General features: G+C 32.7%; 1 protein-coding gene across 1 annotated transcript; it reads left to right on the forward strand.

Moving 5' to 3' along the window:
- The first annotated feature begins 4,657 nt into the window (after positions 1 to 4,657).
- LOC137615084 (uncharacterized) lies at positions 4,658 to 6,947 on the forward strand. Its single transcript, XM_068344715.1, has 4 exons — positions 4,658 to 4,775; positions 5,239 to 5,415; positions 6,485 to 6,572; positions 6,917 to 6,947. The coding sequence occupies exons 1-4, from the start codon at positions 4,658 to 4,660 to the stop codon at positions 6,945 to 6,947; spliced, it is 414 nt and encodes a 137-aa protein (XP_068200816.1).
- The last annotated feature ends 5,553 nt before the right edge of the window (positions 6,948 to 12,500 follow it).

Here is a 12,500-nt window from a genome sequence, read left to right on the forward strand (position 1 = left end):
AAATGATAAGATTTTATGTTAAAGAAAAGCCAAAAATATAAAGATAATATGGGAAGTGGCATATATACTGTATATCACAAAATTCAGTTTTAATGCCCATTGTGCTTAAGGATGTATATATATATATATATATATATATATATATATATATATATATATATATATATATACATATATATATATATATATACATATATATGTATATATATATGTATATATGTATGTATATATGTATATATGTATGTATATATGTATGTATATATATACACATATATAATATATAATATATAATATATAATATAATATATAATATATATATGTGTGTGTGTGTGTGAGAGAGAGAGAGAGAGAGAGATGTGCTTGTGAACATATGCTAGGCATACCGTATGTTAGCCTATGAAAAGTTTCACCATAAAAGTCTAAGTGCCTTTGTAAAGCACAGTACTCAAATCCTGCTTTATTCGAAAGGCAGATTTACCCATAAATATCCATGGAAATCTTGCTTTGACTTGAATATGGAAATTATATGGAATATTTGCTAAGAATTAAAAATATGACAGACAAAAAAAAAAAAAAACAGTATTAAAAGTTTAATATTTCTATTTTCGGAACTTCAATGAAGCTTAGTAATACTGATCTTAAAACTGATTGTGTTTCTTAAAGAGCAGGCCTTTGGTATGCACTATATGTGACCAATTTCGGTACTTGTGAAAATTTTAATACCATACAAACTATGGTGATTTTCCCTTTCCCTCCCCTTCATCTAATTATTCTCGATCTCCCTACTCTCTCCCGCTGTGCTTGCTATAGGATAAATTAAAAGGAATTTCGTAACTCTAAAAAGTAACATATGAAAATTGATATTGTATAGGTTACATAGAACCCCGTCTCTCTCTGTAATGTCTGCTTAGTTTGAGATGTTCTAATTATTTATAGATTTTTTTTTTTTTTTTTTTTTTTTGCCAAATAGTGAACTTTTGTGATCACAGCTTTGATATCCGAATCATCCATTCCAGAGGCACCCTTTTCTTTCTTCTAGATAGAGACTGAAAGCGAGAAAGACTGTTTGGGTGGGGGAGGGAGGGTGGGGCGACAGAAATCAGTACGTGGTCAACAGCTAAGTTTACCCTTCTGAGGAAACCAATTTTCTGGGGTTTAGAATTACAACGAGCGGCATTTCTGTATTTTGCTTTAGTGTCATTTTATGACCTATTTTAAAGAAAGCAAAGCTGAAAATAAACAGTTAACGTCTGTTCGTACTTGAGGAAACATTATGTAGGGAGTTACAAAACGATAACTTCCATTCACCTAGATTTTTATTATATTTTCAGAAGCTGTAAGGATAGCAAAGAAAGGAAAAGCAGAATGAAAAAAAAAAAAAAACGTGAATTGAAGACAACGAAAAATGTAAACCAGACACATAGTGATTAATTAATGGAGTCAGGGCTTTATTAAATGAATTAGATATGGAGAAAGTATTGAATCTTATAAAATTATTCTGCTCAACGAAGAAATTTCTCCTAAAAGAACATAGAAATAACGATTGTTTGCAGAGAATTTTTGTTGCTGCCATCAAAGAGAAGAAAGAGAATAAATTTTGGAATTATGGATAAATGAGAACCCTTAACTATGGAAAAATACATAATCAATAAATCTACAAGAAATACATTGAACAAACGAAGAGAAAAAAGAATGGAAATATCTATTCGCTGGAAAACATTTTCTGGATCAATTGATTAAAAGTTTTCTGTGCGTCATATTACTAGGATTATTGTCTCCGGAATGGCTAATTAGTTCAAGGTTTCAAGCCTTTCAGATTAAGATCATATTCATTAAAACAAGAATACTGGAAATAAATCATTACCCTGAATAAAACATACTTAATATAGGTAAGGTAATAAAATTTGAAATAAATTATCAGCTTTTGCTACAAATAGCAAGACATTAATGCTCCCATAATTGCTATTCCCTCTGAGAACCTCTACATCGAGCATTGAATAGGATGAGGTCCATATAATTTTTAAGATTAGGGCACCCGGTCAACAAGTACTTTACTGTCAAGGGGACTATACTCAACACAGCGATAAATGACCGACAGGGGAGGCCACTTGGTTTTAAACGGACTCCACCACTGATGCCACATCTCTACAGATCACCGACTTGCCTTCTTTTTCCCATCTCTCTCTCTCTCTCTCTCTCTCTCTCTCTCTCTCTCTCTCTCTCTCTCTCTCTCTCTCTCTCTCTCTCTCTTTCTCTCTGTTTCAATATAAATTGACATATTTCTTAAATCATTCTAACTTTTGTTCCCCACCACCATTGGGGTAAAATTCAAAGAATGTTTTTGCACGTAGGTTTCCCCTTATCCTGAACATGGTATAAGAGTACGGTCCCTCACAAACGTATACACTACTTCTACTTGCACTCATACACTCACTGTAACATCTCACTCTTACCATGAATACAAAAAATAATGTAAGAAACTATATATGGAAAAGGAGTAGCTTGACTTTAATGATTATTGAAACGAGGATATATCATTGCCATAAGGAATTGTTAGCTCAGAAAGCAGTATCCTTTGGGTAGGGGAAGGAAAAAAATGTAAGTGAAATAGGTAGTGAATTAAGGAAAGGGAAAGTTCTGCGAAGAAAGTGTAGTGTCTAATGGTCTGCAGGGAGGAGGGAATGGGGTTGGTATGCTTTCTAATGAATTATGACTAGGTGAACGAAATGTAAATATATACATATATATATATATATATATATATATATATATATATATATACTGTATATATACATATATATATATATATATTTATATGTATATATATAATTTATATATATATATAACATATATATATTTATATATATACATATATATATATATATATATATATAATTTATATATATATATATATATATATATGATTTATATATATATATAATTTATATATATATATATATATATATATATATATATATATATATATATATATATATATATATATATATATATTAAAAAATCTAATATTTTTATGTCGGTAAATCAAATTGTATTGAGCCATTCGTCTGTTTTTTTTTTTTTCTGCTGTTAATTGATAACCTTAAGAAATGTAACGTCTTTTCTGGAAATCTAACTTCGTGACGCTAAGTGTGTTCACTGAAATTGCTGCAACGAAACCCCCCTACTCTCCCCCACCCACCCCCTTTCCTTCCTCTCCCTCCCCCTCACGAGTAACTTTCCCTCTTCGCTATTCAAAGAGAGACTTATAGTCCATTTCTTTTAGCGAGTCATATTTGCACCGACTCGCAGCGGTGCCCTTTTAGCTCGGAAAAGTTTCCTGATCGCTGATTGGTTGGACAAGATAATTCTAACCAATCAGCGACCAGGAAACTTTTCCGAGCTAAAAGGGCACCGTTGCGAGTCAGTGCAAATATGACTCGCTAAAAGAAATGGACTATAGCGTAAAACATAAAGAAGACCATTTATCGAACTCAATATAGTTCACCTATATAAACTATGTATACAGGTATATGTAGCGCGTGACTTTGAAAAAAAACATTGGAAAAACTTTGGAAGATTTGTAAATCGATCACAAAAGGTTCCGGGGGAAAAAAAAGGTAGAATTTCCTTTTGTGCAATAGAAAATTACTTAACCTAAAGCTCTCGGGTTTTACATAACTGAAGTTCAAATTGGAATGTAATTTCCATTTACTTAAGGAAACGAATGGTATGTTAAGAAAAGAATTTTTCTTTTTTTTTTTTTTTTTGGTAATCTGTTTTTTATAACCATTGTAACTATTTAAGGCTGATTCGCCCATTAACTAACCCGGAATCCCATTCACCCAGAGGTAACTTATAAGGTAACTGCTAAATATATTTCAAAATATTCTATCATCAAATATCTTTACCCAAATACAAAATACAGTCAGTTTTGAAAACAACTGAAATTTCAGAAAAAAAGTTCGTCTAATCTCTCGTCATTTTGATAAAATAAACGATTAAGAATCTCATCATTCCATCAAGCAATGAAGTTTGACCAAACAAAAGGGGAAATAGAAGAGGGATTGGGGGAGGAAGTGTGGGGAAGAGGTGTGGGGAGGGAGGGGATTCCAGGGAAAGAGTGGGAGAAGAGAGGAAGGCGTTTGCGCCGAGTGCCAGCTATATAAGAACAGGGCGAAGGGTGTTTGGAGTCCCACTCGAGCACACAAACCAGCCTTCGATACTTCCAGTCGTACTCCTACACTTCAACAAAGTAAGATCATGTTTAAGGATTCCTTTCTTAAGATGATCTAGTATTCAGTTTTATTTCAAAATAATTTTAATAGAATACTTCCCTTTTTTCCTAAAGATACTAATCAGTCTCTTTTCTTTTTTTCTTGTCCCATAAACGCGACAGATGATAAGCACACTTTTGGACAAAATTAAAATGAAAGTTATTTATAATTATAAACTAACACAAGAATGATACATGAAGGTTACCATAGACACCGCGTTTAGACGTCACATTTTTGACAGATTGACTTTAGTCCTATGTACACCCCCCCCTCCAACCCCGCCCCTCTCTCTTTTTCTTTCTCTCTCTCTCCCTCTCTCTCTCTCTCTCTCTCTCTCTCTCTCTCTCTCTCTCTCTCTCAAGGTATTCTTTCTCTCTTTGCAGATGAACCACCCTATCCTCCAACTCGTGGCTGTCGTATGTGCCCTTCTTTCCCTGACAGCTGCCCAAGGCTTCTACGCCCAGAGATACGGAAAGAGAGCAGACCTTAAACAGGTTGCAGGTGAGAATTTATACAGACTTGAAACATGCGAGCTACAAAACACATATACATCATCTATTTAATTGATTTTTCAAATTGTATTAAAACGGTGCGTCTGTTCCCCTGTGTTGGTAGTTACAACCATCAACTCTAAAGCTTAAATTAAGACTACATCACACAATACGCCTTGTCGAATAAAGTATCCAATGATCTAACTAAAAACAAGAATGCAATTCAGTTGTCTTATAACAACAACTATAAGAACGTTGTTTACTATATCTCTATCTCCGTTTGAAGGAAAGTGTATTGATTTTAATATCGTTTATCCATTATAGAATGATAACAGAGTCCTCTTTCCCTCACCCAAGTCTCACCACATATCTTAGATACTGACTCATGAATTTGATGAATAGATATAAATAATTTTAATTTTATCAAGGTAACAATTGGACCAATTTCTTCCCTTTTCCTCTATTCAACCGAGTTCGATCAGGCTTCTACACGAACCGCTACGGGCGCTCTTCCCCTCCCGAAACCGAGTTGCCGGAAATCAAGATCCGTTCCTCGAGATTCGTCGGTGGTTCCCGCTACGGCAAGAGGGCCGACGAGGCTCCTGTCGCCCCTGAAGTCGCTTCCATTATTCCCGCTGCTACTGCAGAAGGTAAGGAGGACAACAGTGAAACAGTTACAAAGGTCGCCATGAATGGCAGAGGAAACGGGCAGGACAATGTCCAAGAGAAAGGCCATATATACATATGTTCAGCTCCTAAGCCCTCCTATCCTTCAAGCTGGATCTGGTGATGGCTGCTTATGACTTATAGGATAACAAGGATAGTGACTCGGCACACAACAGTACTACTACCTATCGAGCTTGAGCGAGTTTCGAACCCCCTTCCAATAGATTGCCTGACAGGGAAGTTTCCAATAGGCTAATAAAACCGTTGTCTTCACGAGAAGAATATCATCAGAGCAACTTTAATGATCAGTTCAGATCAAAAGTGGATTTAAAAGTCTAGAAAAAGGGGGAAATTTACAGGATATGTTTTTTCGATCTGATATAAAAAAAACACTAGTCGCAAAGAATCCTAGTTGGTTTTGCAACATTTGTTTAAGAAGCCTCAACATGTCTCTCCCATCCCCCAATAAAAATAGATCTATTTCCAGTTTAGTGAAAGTTTTTGTTTCAACAGGATTTACGTTAACCTGAATAAAATAGGAAAAAAAAATCCATCATAAATGCAAGCTCTTGAATTTAAGGGGTCCAACAAACCCTGCCAGAAAAGAGAAAACTAGTCAAATAAATCCCAGCATTTTCATATAACCAAAAACAAAATTCTTGCTATTAATCATTTCCATAAGCTTCGAAGGTTTGGAAATTTTACAATGGCACTTTTAGTTCCTTATTAACTGCATCTCCAATGTATTTATCTACCTGATTATCTATTTATTTATCTACCTGATAATCTATTTATTTATCTACCTGATAATCTATTTATTTATCTACCTGATTACCTATTTATTTATCTACCTGATTACCTATTTATTTATCTACCTGATAATTTATTTATTTATCTACCTGATTATCTATTTATTTATCTACCTGATTATCTATTTATATATCTACCTGATAATCTATTTATTTATCTACCCGATAATCTATTTATTTATCTACCTGATTACCTATTCATATACCTCTAGATAAGCATTTATAAAATATCTTTTTGATGCAGACGACGCAAAAGACTCGGCTTCTCTCATCGTGGGTGAATCCACCGTGTGTCTGCTTGTTGATGCTCCTGATGTCTACAAATGTCTCAAGTAGGTATCATCAAAGATTTGACTTTCTCATTTCATGAAATGAAGTTTGAACATATGACGTAATAATTGTAAAAGGAATAATAGAAAGCTACAAAAAACAAATAACCCTCAATACTACAGTCCCTTTTATTTACTTTATGGACAAGGATGTCTCGTCTCCAATTATTAACAATGTAGAGTTTCTTCCTTCATGACTAATGGAAGCATTTAATTTTTTTTTTTTTCATCTTTAAATACCCAAAATATTTATCGAAGTGTACAGAACTTTAAGTTCGAAGGGAATTTATCCACTGATCTCAACTAGCCTTTATTTATACTCAAAGAAAGTTTTTTTTCTTACACAGGAAAGTTGTCAATGGAGCTCCAACCAACTAGAAAAATCCTTCCTCGAACCTCCAAAGCTGAATAAACATGCAACTGTACATATCCTGAACCAATCCTTTGAACCCTGAAGAGGATATCTACTTCACTCAAGAATCAAAGAATATCATTTATAACTATGTAATAAAGAGAGCATTGGAAGATGAATCTTTCGATGACCTGATTAATTTCATTGCAACGTCAACCTTAATATGATAAAAGCTTATGAGTGAATTTTATCATATATTTTTTTTCGATTTTGGCTGGGTTATGATAGACCTGCTTATTTCCCAATTATATTGTAAAAGATAGTTATGCCACGCACGGTATGTTTAAAATAAAAGAAAAATATTAAGTCGAAGTGCTTGAATTCATTATTCCAAACTTATGAAAAATATTGTTTTGCTAAGAATGTATTTGCTTCTACAAATGTAGTCTAAAATGGATTTACGAAGTATTATGCACAATGTTCCTGTGCATAATTAAGAAAAAGCATAAAAAATTAATAGGCAAAATGGGAGCAACTAAAAGTATGATTACATAACAAGGATTTATAACGAGAACAAGAATCTTTAAAACAATAGCATTAGATATTATAAACCAAAATAACAAAATATGAATATGCAATATATATCAAAATAGAAATTAATTATCTTTTCTATATATTTCTTTTAATAAAATCTACGACAGATTTTAAGTGAAAGGTCGAAAGGATGCCTAAGCTATGGAACCTACAAAGAACCTTTGAATATTGTTCACAGTGCGCCTGGCATGTCGCAGAGAATGCAATATTCCGCAATGGGAAAATGATAAGATTTTATGTTAAAGAAAAGCCAAAAATATAAAGATAATATGTGAAGTGGCATATATACTGTATATCACAAAATTAAGTTTTAATGATCATTGTGCGTAAGGATGTATATGTATATATATATATATATATATATATATATATATATACATATACATATACATATACATATATATATATATATATATATATATATATATATATATATATATATATATATATATACTGTATATCACAAAAATCAGTATTAATGACCATTGTGCGTAAGGATGTATATGTATGTATATATATATATATATGTATATATATATATGTATATATATATATAAGTATATATATATATATATAAGTACATACATATATGTGCATATATATATATATATATATATATATGTGTGTGTATGTATATATATACGCGTATATATAATATATAATATACTGTAATATATGTGTGTGAGAGAGAGAGAGAGAGAGAGAGAGAGAGAGAGAGAGAGAGAGAGAGAGAGAGAGAGAGAGAGAGAGAATGTGCTTGTGAACATATGCTTGGCATACAGTATGTTAGTTAGCCTATGAAAAGTTTCACCATAAAAGTCAATGTGCCTTTATAAAGCACAGTACTCAAATCCTTCTTTATTCGAATGGCAGATTTACCCATAAAATTACATGGAAATCGTGCCTTGACTTGAATATGTAAATTATATGGAATATTTGCTAAAGATTAAAAATATGACAGAAAAAACACACAGTATCAAAAGTTTCATATTTCTATTTTCGGAACTTCAATTAAGCTTAGTAATACTGATCTTAAAACTGATTTTGTTTCTTAAAGAGCAGGCCTTTGGTATGCACTATATGTAACCAATTTTGGTACTTCTGAAAATTTTAATACCATACAAACTATGGTGATTTTCCCCTTCCCTCCCCTTTATCTAATTATTCTCGATCTCCCTACTCTCTCCCACTGTGCTTGCTATAGGATAAATTAAAAAAAATTCGTAACATTAAAAACTAACATATGAAAATTGATATTATATAGGTTACATAGAACCCCGTCTCTCTCTCTCTGCAATGTCTGCTTAGTTTGAGATGTTCTGATTATTTATAGTTTTTTTTTTTTTTTTTTTTTGCCAAATAGTGAACTTTTGTGATCACAGCTTTGATATCCAAGTCATCCATTCCAGTGGCACCCTTTTCTTCCTTCTAGATAGAGAGTGAAAGCGAGAAAGACTGTTTGGGTGGGGGAGGGGGAGGGGGGGGGGGAGGGGAGGGGCGACAGAAATCAGTACGTGGTCAACAGCTAAGTTTACCCTTCTGAGGAAACCAATTTTCTGGGGTTTAGAATTACAACGAGCGGCATTTCTGTATTTTGCTTTAGTGTAATTTTTATGACCTATTTTAAAGAAAGCAAAGCTGAAAATAAACAGTTAATGTCTGTTCGTACTTGAGGAAACATTATGTAGGCAGTTATAAAACAATAACTTCCATTCGCCTAGATTTTTATTTTATTTTCAGAAGCTGTAAGGATAGCAAAGAAAGGACAAGCTGAATGAAAAAAAAAAAAAAAAAAAAAAAAACGTGAATTGAAGTCAACGAAAAATGTAAACCAGACACTAAGTGATTAATTAATGGAGTCAGAGCTTTATTGAATGAATTAGATATGGAGAAAGTATTGAATCTTCAAAAAAATTATTCTGCTCAATGAAGAAATTTCTCATAAAAGAACATAGAAATAACGATTGTTTGTAGAGAATTTTTGTTGCTGCCATCAAAGAGATGAATGAGAACAAATTTTGAAATTATGGATAAATGGGAACCCTTACCTATGGAAAAATATATAATCAATGAATCTACAAAAAAATGCATTTTCTGGAACAATTGATTAAAGTTTTCTGTGCGTCATATCACTAGGATTATTGACTCCGGAATGGCTAATTAGATCAAGGTTCTAAGCCTTTCAGATTAAGATCACATTCATTAAAACAAGAATACTGGAAATAAATCATTACCCTGAATAAAACATACTTGATATAGGTAAGGAAATAAAATTTGAAATAAATTATCAGCTTTTGCTACAAATAGCAAGACATTAATGCTCCCATAATTACCATTCCCTCTGAGAACCTCTACATCGAGCATTGAATAGAATGAGGTCCATATCATTTTTAAGATCAGGGCACCCAGTCAACAAGCACTTTAGGGCTGATTCACACCTGACACTTACACTAACACTCACGTGCACGCAATTGATCGCGCTCAAACATTCTTTAATGATAAACAGGCAGAGTATTCAAACCATCCAGTCAATCATTTTCGCTCAACTCCAGTCACGGTCACAGTCAGTCTCACGATCAAAGCTAAAGATATTTTGAACGTGCTCAAACTTTAGCGAGAGGTGTCTTCCTTCATTATATCTGATCCAATTTTGGACAAAATATACTCGAATGTCCCTTTTGGCATGCGGAAATAATTATAGAGTTTTTCTTCGTCATCCACAAAATGGGGATACAAAGTGTTATATTCTCCTTCACTCTTCACTAGCATAGAATGCACCCAAAATCATCTCCTTTTCCTCTCTCCCTCTTCCTCATCCAGCGCTATGGCTATACCCGCTAATTCTAGAGCCGAAAAATCACACATGGTTCACCAATGCCAACACAAAACAAACTGAGCTCAGGAGAACTTGAGCGGCATATGTGAACACACCAGTAAAATGAGCTAAGTGAGAGCTTGACCGTGACTTGGGCGTGAGCGTGAGTGTCAGGTGTGAATCAGCCCTTACTGTCAGGGGGACTATACTCAACACAGCGATAAATGACCGACAGGGGAGGTCACTTGGTTTTAAACAGATTCCACCACTGATGCCACATCTCTACAGATCACCGACTTGCCTTCTTTTTCCTATGTCTCTCTCTCTCTCTCTCTCTCTCTCTCTCTCTCTCTCTCTCTCTCTCTCTCTCTCTCTCTCAATATAAATTGGCATATTTCTGAAATCATTCTAACTTCTGTTCCTCACCACCATTAAGGTAAAATTCAAAGAATGTTTTTGCACATAGGTTTCCCCTAGAACATGGTATGAGAGTACGGTCCCTCACAAACGTATACACTACTACTACTTGCACTCATACACTCACTGTAACATCTCACTCTTGCCATGAATACAAAAAATTATGTAAGGAACCATATACAGAAAAGGAGTAGCTTGACTTTAATGATTATTGAAACGAGGATATATCATTGCCATAAGGAATTGTTAGCTCAGAAAGCAGTATCCTTTGAGTAAGGGAAGGAAAAAAATGTAAGTGAAATAGGTAGTGAATTAAGGAAAGGGAAATTTCTGCGAAGAAAGTGTAGTGTCTAATGGTCTGCAGGGAGGAGGGAATGGGGTTGGTATGCTTTCTTATGAATTATGACTAGGTGAACGAAATGTAAATATATATATATATATATATATATATATATATATATATATATATATATATATATATATATATATATATATATATATATATACAGTATATATGAATATATATATATATATATATGAATATATATATATATATATATATATATATATAAATATTTATGTATATAAATATATATATATACATATATATATATGAATATATAAATATATATATATATATATATATATATATATATATATATATATATATATATAAATAAATATATATATATATATATATAATATAAATATGTATATATATAAATATATGTATATATATATATATATATATATATATATATATATATATATATATATATATATATATATATATATATATATATATCTACATTAAAAAATCTAATATTCTTATGTTGGTAAATCAAATTATATTGAGCCATTCGTCTGTTGTTTTTTCTTCTTTTTTTCTGTTAATTGACAACCTTAAGAAATGTAACGTCTTTTCTGGAAATCTAACTTCATGACGCTAAGTGTGTCCACTGAAATGGCTGCAACGAAACCCCCTAACTGTACTCTCCCCCACCCACCTCCTTTCCTTCCTCTCCCTCCCCCTTCACGAGTAACTTTCCCTCTTCGCTATTCAAAGAGAGACTTTTACTGTAAAACATAAAGAGGACCATTTATCGAACTCAATATAGTTCACCTATATAGACTATGTATACAGGTATATGAAGCACGTGACTATGAAAAAAAAATTGGAAAAACTTTGGAAGATTTGTAAATCGATCACAAAAAGTTCTGGGAAAAAAGGTAGAATTTCCTTTTGTGCAATAGAAAATTAATTAACCTAAAGCTCTCGGGTTTTACATAACTGAAGTTCAAATTGGAATGTAATTTTCATGTACTTAAGGAAACGAATGGTATGTTAAGAAAAGCAGTTTTTTTTTCTTTTTTTTTGTGGTAACCTGTTTTTTATAAGCATTGTAACTATCTTAGGTTGATTCGCCCATTAACTAACCGGACTCCCATTCACCCAGAGGTAACTTATAAGCTAACTGCTTAAATATATTTCAAAATATTCTATCATCAAATATCTTTACCTAAATACAAAATACAGACAGTTTTGAAAACAACTGAAATTTCAGATAGAAAAGTTTGTCTAATCTCTCGTCATTTCCATAATATAAACAATTAAGAATCTCATCATTCAATCAAGCAATGAATTTTGACCAAACAAAAGGGGAAATAGAAGAGGGATTGGGGGAGGAAGTGTGGGGAAGGACGGGAGGACTGTGGGGAAGAGGTGTGGGGTTGAAGGGGATTCAAGGGAAGG

This window comes from Palaemon carinicauda, chromosome 21 (genome assembly GCF_036898095.1).
Source record: "Palaemon carinicauda isolate YSFRI2023 chromosome 21, ASM3689809v2, whole genome shotgun sequence".
In the NCBI taxonomy this organism is placed as follows: domain Eukaryota; kingdom Metazoa; phylum Arthropoda; class Malacostraca; order Decapoda; family Palaemonidae; genus Palaemon; species Palaemon carinicauda.